This window comes from Canis lupus, chromosome 13 (assembly GCF_048164855.1).
Source record: "Canis lupus baileyi chromosome 13, mCanLup2.hap1, whole genome shotgun sequence".
Lineage (NCBI taxonomy): Eukaryota > Metazoa > Chordata > Mammalia > Carnivora > Canidae > Canis > Canis lupus.
The window spans coordinates 18,771,582-18,789,117 of record NC_132850.1 but is presented as its reverse complement, the minus strand read 5'-3'; the positions used below and the strand labels follow the sequence as shown (position 1 = coordinate 18,789,117).

At 40.1% G+C, this 17,536-nt stretch overlaps 1 protein-coding gene across 1 annotated transcript; it reads right to left on the bottom strand.

Annotated features, from left to right (window-relative positions):
- Positions 1–8,493: 8,493 nt before the first annotated feature.
- Positions 8,494–9,463, bottom strand: LOC140602153 (olfactory receptor 11G2-like). Its single transcript, XM_072771553.1, has one exon. The coding sequence runs from the start codon at positions 9,428–9,430 to the stop codon at positions 8,495–8,497; it is 936 nt and encodes a 311-aa protein (XP_072627654.1). The 5' UTR covers positions 9,431–9,463; the 3' UTR covers position 8,494.
- Positions 9,464–17,536: the final 8,073 nt, after the last annotated feature.

Here is a 17,536-nt window from a genome sequence, read left to right as displayed (position 1 = left end):
GTAGATTGAGGATGAAGTGGTAGGGAGGAATAAGGAGTCCACCATAAAAAACAACTCATTCATGTAAAATTAGCATATGTTAATGTATGTGTACTTGTATACAAGAATACATGAAAGATTGTTGACTGAAGTGTTAATGGTGGTTACCTCAGAGTGGTGGGATTTTAGATAACTTTAAAATATTTTTATAAAAAAATAAAATATTTTTATAATTTATTGTTTGAGAATTACTATAATGAGCATTTATTATTTATATACTAGGAAAGAAAAAGCATTTTTTTTTACTGTGGATGAGAAGAATCATTGCATTGAAGACATCTTTCTTGAATACAAATAAATATCAATGTATCCTTTGGAGTCAAAAAGAAAGATGAATTTATAAAAATAGGTCAAATACACAAAGTACATTTCACATTCCAGCTTACATGGTTTTGGCTCAAGAATAAATTCTGGGGGAGGGGCAAGATGGCGGAAGAGTAGGGTCTCCAAATCACCTGTCTCCACCAAATTACCTAGAAAACCTTCAAATTATCCTGAAAATCTATGAATTCGGCCTGAGAATTAAAGAGAGAACAGCTGGAATGCAACAGTGAGAAGAGTTCGCGCTTCTATCAAGGTAGGAAGACGGGGAAAAAGAAATAAAGAAACAAAGGCCTCCAGGGGGAGGGGCCCGCGAGGAGCCGGGCTGAGGCCGGGGCGAGTGTCCCCAGGACAGGAGAGCCCCGTCCGGGAGGAGCAGGAGCTGCACCGACCTTCCCGGGCGGAAAGGGGCCCGCAGGGAGGTGGAGCAGGACCCGGGAGGGCGGGGATGCCCTCGGGCTCCCGGGGACACTAACAGACACCTGCGCCCCGGGAGATGCGCCGAGCTCCCTAAGGGCTGCAGCGCGCACGGCGGGACCCGGCGGGACCCGGCGGGACCCGGAGCAGCTGGAGGGGCTCGGGGGCTGCTCCGCAGAGGGGGCTGCGCGGCCCAGGGAGCAGCTCGGGGGGGGCTCGGGGGCGGCTCCGCGGAGGGGGCTGCGCGGCCCCGGGAGCAGCTCGGAGGGGCTCAGGCAGAGGAAGAGGCTCCGTGCGGAGGGGGCTGCGCGGTTCCAAGAGCAGCTCGGGGGGCTCGGGGCGGCTCCGCGGAGGGGGCTGCGGCCCGGGAGCTCGAATCCACCAGCGCAGGCGCCGGAGCACAGGGCGCAGGCACACAGCCCAGGATCCGGCCTCCCCCCGGGACAGGAAGAGAGGCCGGGAGGGCCCAGGACAGCAAGGACGCTCCAGCCCCAGCTGAGCAGATCAGCGGCCCCGCCCCGGAGCCTCCAGGCCCTGCAGACCGAGAGCTCCGGAGTTCCTGCGGGGGCTGAATCCAGGTTTCCAGAGCGGCCCGCCACTGGGGCTGTTGCTCCTGGGGCCTCACGGGGTAAACAACCCCCACTGAGCCCTGCACCAGGCAGGGGCAGAGCAGCTCCCCCAACTGCTAACACCTGAAAATCAGCACAACAGGCCCCTCCCCCAGAAGACCAGCTAGACTGACTGACAACTTCCAGGGGAAGCCAAGGGACTTAAAGTACACAGAATCAGAAGATTCTCCCTGTGGTTCTTTTTTTTTTTTTTCTTTTGCTTTTTGATTTGTTTCCTTCCCCCACCCCCCTTTTTTCTCCTTTCTTTCTCTTTCTCTTTTTCTTTTTTTTTTCGTTTTTTTTCTTCCTTTTTTTCTCTTTCTCTTTTCTTTCCTTCTTTCTCTCCTCTTTTTCTCCTTTTCACAGTACAACCTGCTTTTGGCCACTCTGCACTGAGCAAAATGACTAGAAGGAAAACCTCACCTCAAAAGAAGAATCAGAAACAGTCGTCTCTCCCACAGAGTTACAAAATCTGGATTACAATTCAATGTCAGAAAGCCAATGCAGAAGCACTATTATACAGCTACTGGTGGCTCTAGAAAAAAGCATAAAGGACTCAAGAGACTTCATGACTGCAGAATTTAGAGCTAATCAGGCAGAAATTAAAAATCAATTGAATGAGATGCAATCCAAACTAGAAGTCCTAACGACGAGGGTTAACGAGGTGGAAGAACGAGTGAGTGACCTAGAAGACAAGTTGATAGCAAAGAGGGAAACTGAGGAAAAAAGAGACAAACAATTAAAAGACCATGAGGATAGATTAAGGGAAATAAACGACAGCCTGAGGAAGAAAAACCTACGTTTAATTGGTGTTCCCGAGGGTGCCGAAAGGGCCAGAGGGCCAGAATATGTATTTGAACAAATTCTAGCTGAAAACTTTCCTAATCTGGGAAGGGAAACAGGCATTCAGATCCAGGAAATAGAGAGATCCCCCCCTAAAATCAATAAAAACCGTTCAACACCTCGACATTTAATAGTGAAGCTTGCAAATTCCAAAGATAAAGAGAAGATCCTTAAAGCAGCAAGAGACAAGAAATCACTGACTTTTATGGGGAGGAGTATTAGGGTAACAGCAGACCTCTCCACAGAGACCTGGCAGGCCAGAGAGGGCTGGCAGGATATATTCAGGGTCCTAAATGAGAAGAACATGCAACCAAGGATACTTTATCCAGCAAGGCTCTCATTCAAAATGGAAGGAGAGATAAAGAGCTTCCAAGACAGGCAGGAACTGAAAGAATATGTGACCTCCAAACCAGCTCTGCAAGAAATTTTAAGGGGGACTCTTAAAATTCCCCTTTAAGAAAAAGTTCAGTGGAACATTCCACAAAAACAAGGACTGAATAGTTATCATGATGACACTAAATTCATATCTCTCAATAGTAACTCTGAATGTGAACGGGCTTAATGACCCCATCAAAAGGCGCAGGGTTTCATACTGGATAAAAAAGCAGGTCCCATCTATTTGCTGTCTACAAGAGACTCATTTTAGACAGAAGGACACCTACAGCCTGAAAATAAAAGGTTGGAGAACCATTTACCATTCGAATGGTCCTCAAAAGAAAGCAGGAGTAGCCATCCTTATATCAGATAAACTAAAATTTACCCCAAAGACTGTAGTGAGATATGAAGAGGGACACTATATCATACTTAAAGGATCTATTCAACAAGAGGACTTAACAATCCTCAATATATATGCCCCAAATGTGGGAGCTGCCAAATATATAAATCAATTATTAACCAAAGTGAAGAAATACTTAGATAATAATACACTTATACTTGGTGACTTCAATCTAGCTCTTTCTATACTCGATAGATCTTCTAAGCACAACATCTCCAAAGAAACGAGAGCTTTAAATGATACACTGGACCAGATGGATTTCACAGATATCTACAGAACTTTACATCCAAACTCAACTGAATACACATTCTTCTCAAGTGCACATGGAACTTTCTCCAGAATAGACCACATATTGGGTCACAAATCAGGTCTGAACCGATAGCAAAAGATTGGGATCGTCCCCTGCATATTCTCAGACCATAATGCCTTGAAACTAGAACTAAATCACAACGAGAAGTTTGGAAGGACCTCAAACACGTGGAGGTTAAGGACCATCCTGCTAAAAGATGAAAGGGTCAACCAGGAAATTAAGGAAGAATTAAAAACATTCATGGAAACTAATGAGAATGAAGATACAACCATCCAAAATCTTTGGGATGCAGCAAAAGCAGTCCTAAGGGGGAAATACATCGCAATACAAGCATCCATTCAAAAACTGGAAAGAACTCAAATACAAAAGCTAACCTTACACATAAAGGAGCTAGAGAAAAAACAGCAAATAGATCCTACACCCAAGAGAAGAAGGGAGTTAATAAAGATTCGAGCAGAACTCAACGAAATCGAGACCAGAAGAACTGTGGAACAGATCAACAGTACCAGGAGTTGGTTCTTTGAAAGAATTAATAAGATAGATAAACCATTAGCCAGCCTTATTAAAAAGAAGAGAGAGAAGACTCAAATTAATAAAATCATGAATGAGAAAGGAGAGATCACTACCAACACCAAGGAAATACAAACGATTTTAAAAACATATTATGAACAGCTATACGCCAATAAATTAGGCAATCTAGAAGAAATGGACGCATTCCTGGAAAGCCACAAACTACCAAAACTGGAACAGGAAGAAATAGAAAACCTGAACAGGCCAATAACCAGGGAGGAAATTGAAGCAGTCATCAAAAACCTCCTAAGACACAAGAGTCCAGTGCCAGATGGCTTCCCAGGGGAATTCTATCAAACGTTTAAAGAAGAAATCATACCTATTCTACTAAAGCTGTTTGGAAAGATAGAAAGAGATGGAGTACTTCCAAATTTGTTGTATGAGGCCAGCATCACCTTAATTCCAAAACCAGACAAAGACCCCACCAAAAAGGAGAATTACAGGCCAATATCCCTGATGAACATGGATGCAAAAATTCTCAACAAGATACTGGCCAATAGGAGCCAACAGTACATTAAGAAAATTATTCACCATGACCAAGTAGGATTTATCCCTGGGACACAAGGCTGGTTCAACACCCGTAAAACAATCAATGTGATTCATCATATCAGCAAGAGAAAAACCAAGAACCATATGATCCTCTCATTAGATGCAGAGAAAGCATTTGACAAAATACAGCATCCATTCCTGATCAAAACTCTTCAGAGTGTAGGGATAGAGGGAACATTCCTCGACATCTTAGAAGCCATCTACGAAAAGCCCACAGCAAATATCATTCTCAATGGGGAAGCACTGGGAGCCTTTCCCCTAAGATCAGGAACGAGACAGGGATGTCCACTCTCACCACTGCTGTTCAACATAGTACTGGAAGTCCTAGCCTCAGCAATCAGACAACAAAAAGACATTAAAGGCATTCAAATGGGCAAAGAAGAAGTCAAACTTTCCCTCTTCGCCGATGACATGATACTCTACATAGAAAACCCAAAAGTCTCCACCCCAAGATTGCTAGAACTCATACAGCAGTTCGGTAGTGTGGCAGGATACAAAATCAATGCCCAGAAATCAATGGCATTTCTATACACTAACAATGAGACTGAAGAAAGAGAAATTAAGGAGTCAATCCCATTTACAATTGCACCCAAAAGAATAAGATACCTAGGATTAAACCTAACCAAAGATGTAAAGGATCTATACCCTCAAAACTATAGAACACTTCTGAAAGAAATTGAGGAAGACACAAAGAGATGGAAAAATATTCCATGCTCATGGATTGGCAGAATTAATATTGTGAAAATGTCAATGTTACCCAGGGCAATATACACATTTAATGCAATCCCTATCAAAATACCATGGACTTTCTTCAGAGAGTTAGAACAAATTATTTTAAGATTTGTATGGAATCAGAAAAGACCCCGAATAGCCAGGGGAATTTTAAAAAAGAAAACCATATCTGGGGGCATCACAATGCCAGATTTCAGGTTGTACTACAAAGCTGTAGTCATCAAGACAGTGTGGTACTGGCACAAAAACAGACGCATAGATCAGTGGAACAGAATAGAGAATCCAGAAGTGGACCCTGAACTTTATGGTCAACTAATATTCGATAAAGGAGGAAAGACTATCCATGGGAAGAAAGACAGTCTCTTCAATAAATGGTGCTGGGAAAATTGGACATCCACATGCAGAAGAATGAAACTAGACCACTCTCTTTCACCATACACAAAGATAAACTCAAAATGGATGAAAGATCTAAATGTGAGACAAGATTCCATCAAAATCCTAGAGAAGAACACAGGCAACACCCTTTTTGAACTTGGCCATAGTAACTTCTTGCAAGATACATCCACGAAGGCAAAAGAAACAAAAGCAAAAATGAACTATTGGGACTTCATCAAGATAAGAAGCTTTTGCACAGCAAAGGATACAGTCAACAAAACTCAAAGACAACCTACAGAATGGGAGAAGATATTTGCAAATGACATATCAGATAAAGGGCTAGTTTCCAAGATCTATAAAGAACTTATTAAACTCAACACCAAAGAAACAAACAATCCAATCATGAAATGGGCAAAAGACATGAACAGAAATCTCACAGAGGAAGACATAGACATGGCCAACATGCATATGAGAAAATGCTCTGCATCACTTGCTATCAGGGAAATACAATTCAAAACCACAATGAGATACCACCTCACACCAGTGAGAATGGGGAAAATTAACAAGGCAGGAAACAACAAATGTTGGAGAGGATGTGGAGAAAAGGGAACCCTCTTACACTGTTGGTGGGAATGTGAACTGGTGCAGCCACTCTGGAAAACTGTGTGGAGGTTCCTCAAACAGTTAAAAATAGACCTGCCCTACGACCCAGCAATTGCACTGCTGGGGATTTACCCTAAAGATACAGATGCAATGAAACGCCGGGACACCTGCACCCCGATGTTTCTAGCAGCAATGGCCACGATAGCCAAACTGTGGAAGGAGCCTCGGTGTCCAACGAAAGATGAATGGATAAAGAAGATGTGGTTTATGTATACAATGGAATATTACTCAGCTATTAGAAATGACAAATACCCACCATTTGCTTCAACGTGGATGGAACTGGAGGGTATTATGCTGAGTGAAGTAAGTCAGTCGGTGAAGGACAAACATTATATGTTCTCATTCATTTGGAGAATATAAATAATAGTGAAAGGGAATATAAGGGAAGGGAGAAGAAATGTGTGGGAAATATCAGAAAGGGAGACAGAATGTAAAGACTGGGAAACGAACTAGGGGTGGTGGAAGGGGAGAAGGGCGGGGGGGTGGGAGTGAATGGGTGACGGGCACGGGGGGTTATTCTGTATGTTAGTAAATTGAACACCAATAAAAAATAAATAAATTAATTAAAAATAATAAATTAAAAATAAAAGAATAGGGATCCCTGGTGGCGCAGCGGTTTAGCGCCTGCCTTTGGCCCAGGGCGCGATCCTGGAGACCCGGGATCGAATCCCATATCGGGCTCCTGGTGCATGGAGCCTGTTTCTCCCTCTGCCTATGTCTCCGCCTCTCTCTCTCTCTCTCTCTGTGTGTGTGTGTGACTATCATAAATAAATAAAAAATTAAAAAAAAATAAAAGAATAAATTCTGAATGTAATATTTTAAATATTGAAATGTATGTAAAAATTTTAAAAATCGATGTCAGACTCTTGCCAGCTTCATGACTCAGGAATGTCTTTGTCAAGGACCTAGGAAGTCTCTTTGAAATGTAATAATCAAAGTTGGTAGTGCCCCAATTCCCCCTTTCTGTGGGAGTGTATGAGCCTAGCTTTGTTGGCCTATTTCCAACTTGCAAAACTGTCTCAGGTAGTAGACATAGGTCTATTTTTCCATTGTATGAAGCCAATTAGCAAACACAGATGGCCATTCCCATTACTAAGTGAATCTAGGATGAACTATGTGTGACAAGGGTGCTGTCAAGTCTTTTTGAGGACTATTTTTTATTTTGAAAACATGTATGTAAATAAGTTGTATTTGCTCGATACATAAAGGAATGAGATTTCTATATGTCTTTGCCATCTCTTAGCCAATTGCTGTGATACGCATATTCCCTTGCTTTAATGCTTGTTCAATAATAAAACTATTTTATTCTCTTCAACCATTGTGGAGAGGCTTGGCAGGAGATATATTTTATCCACAAATAAACCAACTTTAATAGATACAATTTTGTATTTATATAATGCCTTCTTTAAGAGCCTTAGCTACTATACAGATATTATATCTAATTAATCCCTACAACAACCCTCTGGGGTAGTCTCTCATCTTACAAGATAGGGATTCTGAAGCATAGAGAGGTTAAGTGATTGGCCTAAGTTCACACAACTCACTGAAGAACTAAGACTGGAGCACCTTAGCCTTCCAGCTCGCAGTTAAATACCTCATGAGAGGATCTTTAATGAAAAGTATCTTTAAAGAAAATATAAAAAGTAGTAAGTTATGAAAGTGAGGTCTTTCTACTGCCTTCACAGAAAAGAATAATCTGGTATTGGTGGTTGGAAGCAACAAGACCCGTATATTGCACATTTCCTTTTCCCCCTTTTCCTGAAGTTTCATGGCCCCTGTCTTAAGCAATCTTCTAAAGGTAAAGTTTTGAAGATAGCAGTGAAACAATTTAGAATATCTACTTTCAGTTATGATAATTTATAGAAATTTTTATTCCAATATACAAAAAATATGGGACAGCCATCTCAAAGAACATGTACATATGTAGAGAGCAATCAGCCACCTTTTACAACTTAACCCCACCCCTCATTTCAGTCAACCAATACGCAACCTCATAATGCTTTCTATATGCATCACTTTTCGTACTAAATTGGCAGGATAGATTTTAAATTCTATTTCTTCAACAAACTGAGTTCAGTTTTTCAATCTATGACTTTATCAACTATAAAATTAGTGAGATGAAGTGCATCTCTGAGATCCTGTATGGCCCCATAAATTTTAGGAAATAAACTATATGATGTATAAAGTTCAAAAATGATGCAGACAATATTCTGAATGATATCAGTTTTCTTTTTAACTAAGAAAATAAAAACAGATTCTGTCCCCAAATCTTCTAAATCAAGACCCTTACTTTTATGTTCTCAGTAATTTCTTCATAGCATGTTTCATATCTTTGTTCCTTAGACTATATATTACAGGGTTGATAAGTGGAGTAACTATGGAATAAAACAAAGTCACCATCTTCTGCATCCCAGCTTCATGCTCAGATGTTGGGCTCACATACATGACCATCACTGAGCCATAGAACAGTGAAACCACGGCCAGATGAGACCCACAGGTGGAGAAAGCCTTTCTTCGTCCAGCTGCAGAAGGGACTTTCAACACAGCTTTCAGGACCAGAGTGTAGGACACCATGATAAAGAGAAAGGGAATAAACAAGAGCAGAGAACTTAAGGTGGAGCTAGTTAACTCTATCACAGGGGCTCTAGTACAGGTGAGGGCCAACAGGGGACCTGGATCACATAGGAAGTGGTCAATGATCCTGGATCCACAGAAGGACATTTGGGAGATGATGATGATGGGAATCAAGAACCAGAAGAAACCAAGTACCCAGCAACTGACCACAAGACTGGCACAGAGACGTCCTGTCATAATGGTTGGGTAGTGTAGAGGCCGGCAGATGGCAAGGTACCGATCAAACGCCATAATAGCCAAGAAAAAACATTCTGTAGAACCCAAGGAGAAGAAAAAGTAGAACTGGAGAAAGCACCCGGAGAAGGAGATGACCTTGGTGTCAGAGAGGAAGTTGGCCAGCATGTTGGGGACAGTCGAGGTGACGTACCAGATCTCTAGGAAGGAGAAGTTGGCGAGCAGGATGTACATGGGAGTGTGGAGTCTCTGGTCCCAGCGCACGGCACAGATGATAGACCCATTGCCCATGAGGGTGAGGAGGTAGAGAACGGAGAAGAGCCCAAAGAGGAGGAGCTGCCCCTCCCTGGAGCAAGGGAAGCCCAGGAGGATGAAGCCGGAGATGGTGCTGGATGTATTGGTGGTGCTGGAGACTTTCATGGGCCTGGGAGCTGTGAAAGACCATCACATTATTGAATGTATGGATGCGGATCCAGATATGCATTGAAACCACTCTGTGGAATGCAATAAACACTTATATCTTAGTAATTACTATTTCTGTCTAATCCTGAAATACTGTTCTAGCTTAGTTGTTGGACTGAAAAACACAAGAAGCCAGTGAATATCAGTGGATAGACAGATGTTTCTTTATTGTGAAATATATGCAAACATGATTAATACATAAACTTATAACTTAATGAATCATTATATATAAACCTCCGTAGTAACTACCACTGAGGTCAAGAAGTAGACTATCATGGGGTGCCTGGGTGGCCCAATCATTAAGTGTCTGCCTTTGGCTCAGGTCATGATCCCAGTGTCTGGGTTCGAGTCCTGCATGGGTTGCTTGCTCAGCGGAGAATCTGCTTCTCCCTCTCCCTCTGCCTGCTACTCCCCTGCTTGTGCTCTCTCTCTCCCTGTCAAATAAATAAATATAATCTTAAAAATAGACTATCACTTGTACCCTAGAATCCTGCCTCATGCTTCATCCTAATTACTATCCTCTCCCTCTCGATCCTTCCAGCTGTAGCATTCCCCTTAGACAGCTTTTAATAAATACTCATAAAAATGAATGAATAATGCACCTTTTTCAGTTCCCAGAAAGCGTTCACCCTAACACAGCTACTTGTGAGCAAAGGTGACTCAGATTGTGTGTTGTTGGAGCAGTAGAACCCTGCGACTATTGGAATCACGTTACTGCTTTGCGGTAGTTAACAAACTCATCGATTCTATTTGGTAATGCAACCCACCAATTTCAGGAGTAAAACATTCAAATTGTAGGAAATAGCTGCAGCTCACTTCTGTTAATATAGTTCCCCAGCCTTCTAGGATAGATACAGCTGAGGGATAGGATGAGGATTATTGTGGTTTTGTGGAAACGGATCTTTGTCTGGGAGGGGGATACGACTCCACAAAATCCATTTTCTATTTCTATTCCAGTTGATATATTCTAGTGGAACCTGATACAATTGCTCTAATGTTAAGGTAAATGTAGCAATAAGCTTGAAAAGAAGAGAAAACTTTAATTTTTTCTCCCTTTTTGTCACTGCTTGGGAGCACCTCAAGTCAGGATGACCTTAGATGGTTATATATTTGCATAATGGCTTTATGTTTTGCTGAGCTAAGAAAAACACACAATATACATCCTTTGTTAAATAATCCTGCCCTGAATCCTGGGTCTTGGTATTATAGCCTCTGTAAATAAGGTAAGTCTAAGAAACATGAAAAAATCCATTTCCATTATCTGGAATGGAGTATTAATTAGTCAAATTATTTTTCAGAGCCTGCATAGTTGTCCAAGGAGTCTGACAGTGGTCTGTTGGGAGTATTCAAAACAATAAAATTTCTGGAATAAAATGGCAGAAGGTGTCAGGAGGGAAGTAGTTGATGATAGTATATTTTTGTGTTGATTTAAAAGGAAGATTTATGATAGGAAACTGGCAAACTGAGTAATGTTTGGAATTTACAAACTGTACAAAAGCTTCCCTCTCTGAGCAAGATCTATTTCTGGATTTTATTTGATTTTGATGACATGGGGGACTCATGTGGCCAATAAAATTTCCCAAGATCCTGATAGTTTATGTTTTATATTACAGCGGGTCTTTTAGTGCCTCAGCTGTGGGAGGAACAGGTTCTGGTTCTTGTACCATAAACTCACACTTTCTAAATGCCCTTTCCTCTTTGAATTTCAGAACACGTGACTTGGAACTGAGCTTACGTTTCAGATACTTAGTATTCATCTTTTGAAGGCAAACTTAAACCAGACATAAAATATTTAATATTCATTTGCAACACCTTACACTGTTCTCATTCAGGGTGAACATAATCAGAATGTAGTCTTTTCTGAAGTAATCTTTTTTTTTTTTTCCAAATGTTTGTTCTTTGAATGGGGCTGTTAACAAATATTGAAGCCGTGGACAATACATTAACTGCCAAGGAATGGAAGGAGTGACTCAAAATAAGATTCGCTTTAACATGTGAAAGCTGCTTATGGACTTTAAATTCCATAGAATTAAAAAAAGTCCCTTTTAGTCTTAACAGTTTTAGTATCAACTTAGAAAAGCTGTTCAGTTTTCAATAGTTCAGAGTAATTTATTACTAATTGTGGTTAGAGTATTGCTTCCTTTTTTTTTTTTTTTTTTTTTATAAGTAGGCACCATGTCCAGCTTGGGGCTTAAAGTTAAGACCTTAAGATCAAGATCTATGGTGAGATCAAGAGTCAGAGGCTGAACCAACTGAACCAGCCAGACCCCTAAGGTTGGGGCATCTTTAATCAAAGTACTTTGCAGGATATTTCTAAAAGCCGATTTTTTTGTAATGATCACTTTGTCCATTACCTCAAAATATTTTCAGCATTTTGAATGGCTTAATATACAAGAACTTACTTTTCCTGGTTTAGTCTAATGTCTCCTCTCCTCCTTCCTCTTTCCCCTCACATCCAGTTCATCAGCAAGAACCTTCTGCTCCTCAACTACGACTCACGTCATATACTCTCTTTGTCTTCACTGTTGTCTCCCAAGTTTAAATGACCGCATCCTCCCTTCCTTGCGCTTCTGCAGTAGCAACCTAACAGAAACCCTTGCTTCCACTTTTGTTCCTTCACCCACCATCTGCCAAGCAGCATCAGCATATAACTTCCTAAAAACAGAAAAACCCATCACTTTAGGCTTCTGAAGAAAACCATACCTCTGAAAAGAGGAATTCTGTGTCAGGAAGTCTCACCAAGGTGTTCTAGAAAACAGGAATGGCCACCACCATTTTATGCTCAATCCTGTATATCTAGCAGGCCTGTATTGCTACTCATTTTTTTTCACTTAGTTCCTCTGCACAGAAGAGAACTGCGATGTTTACCCGTCACGAGTCTGAGCAGGAGCTGCCAAAACAACAACAAAAACCCCAAACTGATCAATTCCCATTGCGCGACTGCAGAGGGTGCTGTCAACAGCAGTGTCTTTACCATCCCAGGCTGAGTTAATGGACTGAGTTAATTAACAACAGTCATCTTTTTGTTTTGTTTTGTTTTTTTGTTTTTGGTTTACTTGTTAAATTAGTCAACTCAGAAAAGGTTAAGACGGCTAAGTGAGTGAACCAGGTCCTGGGCTACACAGCTCAAGAAAGGCATTTCCTGATCTTGGTATGTCCACGTGCTGGCCCCGTGTCTCTGTAGCCCCCCCAGACATGTCTCGAGACAACTCATTTCCCTCCGTCAGCTAGGTTGTACAGTCTCAGTGAAGGGCCTGCACATCGGTAATACTGGGTAATCGGTAGAAAATACTGAAAAGTCAGGATAATTTTCCTGGTTGGAGTGAGAGGTAGACAGCTGTGCGTTATAGACAAGACATAGGATCCAGAGTCAAGAGCTTTTTTTATTGATCATAGGAAATTAATACTCAGTTTCTTTAGTGATAAAATGCGCATAATCATGCCTCTTTAGAGGGCTGGTCCAAAGATTACTGAATGAGATAAATGCCTGCAGAGATATCTTGGCTGTTTCCTGACCAGAAAATGCTTAAGAAATAATTGGTTGTACGTGACCGGCTGTAGCAAATTTGGAGGGCTGTGGGTGAAAGCTAGTAGGTTGTGACTTTTGCTCTTCTAAACACTTCGTAGCATTCTTACCTGAATCAGCAAAGGGAATTCCAAACTGAAGTTTCTCAAAAGCTTCTTTTTTTAAATTTTCTTAGAGAGACGGCAATAACCAGAGGGGAGAAAAGAAGTGCAAGTGGTTGTGGTAAGGACCCTTGGTTGTGTTTGTGGAAGGGTGGAGAGGTTATAAGCAGAGTCTGTCAGGAAGTAAGCACCCCCCCCCCTTTTTTTTGATCCTTGAGGATCCATTTATTGTTTTTGAAAGGAAAACCATGTCAGGAGACATCTCTAGGCTTATTACTCACTTCCCTTGGGGCCTAGCTTAATTTCTGTGGTTTTTTTTTTTCCTGTATAGGTTGAAATATTTCCTTGCTTTAAATCTCTTTCAGGAAGGATGACATATTAACCAATCAATTGATCATTTTATTAATTAATCAACCAACACATCTATCCTTAACTTCCCTAAGTGTGCCCCTTTGCAATTCCTCCCTCCTACCCTTCCCTGACATCACTTCCAGGTATCCCCTAATATTTCTCTCACTGTAGATGTTTGCATTTTTATATATATATATATATAATCATAACATGTATTTTTTGATCTAGTGTCTTTCACTCATCACAATTATATTTTTCACTCATCACAATTATATATAATTGTAACATGTATTTTTTGATCTAGTGTCTTTCACTCATCACAATTATATTTTTTTATTTTTAAATTTTATTTAAATTCAATTAGTCATCACAATTATATATAATTGTAACATGTATTTTTTGATCTAGTGTCTTTCACTCATCACAATTATATTTTTTTATTTTAAAATTTTATTTAAATTCAATTAGTCAGCATGTTGTTACTGGTTTCAGAGGTAGAAGTCAGTGATTCATCAGTCTTATATAATACCCAGTGCTCATTATATCACGTGCCCTCCTTAACGTCCATCACCCAGTTACCCAGTGCCCCCACTCCTCTCCCCTAGCAATCTCCAGTTTGTTTCCTATGATTAAGAGTCTCATGATTTGTCTCCTTCTCTGATTTTGTCTTGTGTTTTATTTTTCATTCTTTTCCCATATGATCCTCTGTTTTATTTCTTAAATTCCACATATGAGGGAGATCAGATGATAATTGTCTTTCTCTGATTGGCTTATTTTGCTTAGCATAATACCCTCTAGTTCCATCCTCATTACTATAAATGGCAAGATATCAGTTTTTTGATGGCTGGCAGTCCATTGTGTGTACACACACATGCACACACACACACACATCTTTATCCATTCATCTGTCAATCGACACCTGGACTCCTTCCATAGTTTGGCTACTGTGGACATTGATGCTATAAACATTGAGATGCAGGGGTCCCTTTGGATCGCTACATCTGTATCTTTGGGGTAAATACCCAGTAGTGCAATTGCTGGGTCATGGGGTAGCTCTATTTTCAACTTTTTGAGGATCCTCCACACTGTGTTCCCGAGTGGCTGCACCAGTTTGCATTCCCACCAACAGTGTGTTGTTTCCTGACTTGTTCATTTTAGCTCTTCTGACTGGCGTGACACTCGACACAATTATTTTAAGATTCATCCATGTTGTATCTAATGATGGATCATTCCTTTTTACTGCTGATATTCTATTGTATAGATAGACAAGAATTTGTTCATTTGTTTGCCTTTTAGTGGATGTGTGGGTTATTTCCAGTTTTGTGTTAATATCAATAAAACTTCTAGGAATATTTGTGTATAAGACGTTGTATGCTTTTTTTCTCTTAGGTAAATAGCTAGGGGTGAAATGGCTTTACGAAATGGTAGATAAATGGTTAACTTTTTTTTTTAACTTTTTTTTTAATTTTTATTTATTTATTTATGATAGTCACACACAGAGAGAGAGAGAGGCAGAGACATAGGCAGAGGGAGAAGCAGGCTCCATGCACCGGGAGCCCGATGTGGGATTCGATCCCCGGTCTCCAGGATCGCGCCCCCGGCCAAAGGCAGGCGCTAAACCGCTGCACCACCCAGGGATCCCAATGGTTAACTTTTTAAGAAACTGCTAAACTTTTCCAAACTGCTTGTACTGTTTTACATTCACACTAGCAGTGTATGAGCGCGCTGGCACCTTTACATCGTCATCAACATTGGTATAGTTGTTCTTTTTAAAAATTTTTAAAAAGATTTTAATTTATTTTTTCATGAGAGACATGGAGAGAGAGAAAGAGAGAGAGAGAGAGAGAGAGAGAGGCAGAGACACAGGCAGAGGGAGAAGCAGGATCCATGAAAGGAGCCCGATGTGGGACTCGATCCTAGGACTCCGGGGTCACGCCCTGAGCCGAAGGCAGATGCTCAACTGCCGAGCCATCCGGGCGTTCTATAGTTGGTCTTTTTAATTTTAGTGATTCTATATGTATATAGTGGTAGCTCATTGTGGTTTTAATTTGTAATTCCCTAATGAGAAGTGATATTGAATATATTTTCATTTGCTTTTTTGCCATTTGTATATGTTCTGTTCAATGTCTGCTCAAATATTTTTCCATATTTTTATTGGGTCATTTGTCCTTTATTTTTGATATTTGAGTGTTCTTTATATATTCTGGATGCAAATCTTTCAACAGATATAACTTGTGCCAATATTTTCTCCTGTCTGTTGTTTGTCTTTTCCTTCTCTCAATAGTGTCTTTCCAAGAGCAGGTATTTTTAATTTTGGTGGAGTCCAGGTAATCAATTTGTTCTCTTATGGGTCCTTTGGTGTTGTGTTTAAGAAAATTTGCCTGAGCCAGGGTCACAAGGAGTTTCCCCTGTATTTTCTTTTAGATGTTTTATAGTTTTAGATTTTTTTAAATTTATGACCCATTTTGAGTTAATTTTTGTGTATTTTGTGAGGCATTGAAATATTAAGTTTTTTTTGATATGGGTATTCAATTGAGCACCATGTATTAGAAATACTATCCTTTCTCCGCTGAAATGCTTTTGTTTAAAATCAGTTTTTCATATAAGGCTTTTTTGGATTCTGTTTTGTTCCATTGATCTGTAACTTAATGTAAATGTCCCCTTTTTTGTCATTTGTAGCTTTATAATAAATTTTAAAATCAAATAGTGTTTTTCCAACTTTGTCTAGTGTAAGTCCTTTGCATTTCCAAATGAATTTGAAAATTAGCTATCTAATTTCTACCAAAAAAATCCCGTCCGATTTTTCTTAAGATTTGCATTGAATCCTTGGATCATTTCGGGAACAACTGATATCTTAACATTACTGAATTTTCCAACCCATAAATGAGTTATATCTTTACAGGTATTTATGTCTTTAATTTCTCTCAACTATGTTTTGTCATTTTCATTGTATTGGTCTTTTACATCTTTTATCAATTCTATCTCTATTCAGTATGTTTTGATGCCATTATAAGTGGCATTATTTTAAAATCTTAATTTTTGATTGTTGCTAATACTTACAGAAATACAATTGTTTTTTATATATAGATCTTGTATCTTGAAATCTTCTAAGACTTACTTATTGTAGTAACCTTTTTTGTTGATTACATTGGATTTTCTACATAGATGATCATGTCATGTCTATTGAAGACAATATTCCTTCTTTTTTTCAATTAGGATGCCTGTTTATTATTGATTGATTGATTGATATTATTTTTTGTATATTTTTTATTGGAATTCGATTTGCCAACATATAGTATAACATCCAGTGCTCATCCTGCCAAGTGCCCCCCTCAGTGCCCATCACCCAGTCACCCCATCCCCCCACCCACCTCCCCTTCCACTACCCCTTGTTTGCTTCCCAGAGCTAGGAGTCTCTCATGCTTTGTCTCCCTCTCTGATTTTTCCCACTCAGTTCCCCTCCTTTCCCTTATAATCCCTTTCACTATTTCTTATATCCCCCATATGAGTAAAACCATATAATGACTGTCCTTCTCCGATTGACTTACTTCACTCAGCATAATACCCTCCAGTTCATCCACATCGAAGCAAATGATGGTTATTTGTTGTTCCTAATGGCTGAGTAGTATTTCACTGTATACATAGACCACATCTTCTTTTTCCATTCATCTTTCAAAGTCTTTTTTTATTTTAAAATTTTTAACATGATTATTTTTGTTTATTTATTTTTAAAGATTCTATTTATCTGAGAGAGAGCACATGAGTGGCAGGGGAAGGGACAGAGGGAGAAGGAGAGGGAGAGGGAGAGAAGCATACTCCCCATGGAACAGAGAACCTGATTCTGGGACTTCATCCCAGGATCCTGAGATCATGACCTGAGCCTACAAGGGAGGCACCCAGGCACTCCTGTTAATTCTTTTCTTTGCCTGATTGCACTGACATTTCCAATACAATGTTGAATAGAAGTGGTAAGACCAGAATTCTTGTCCTATTTCTTAATTTACGGAGAAAGCATTCACTGTCACCATCAAGTGTGATGCAGATGCAGGTGTTTGAAAATATTCTTTACAGATCAAAGATGTTTCG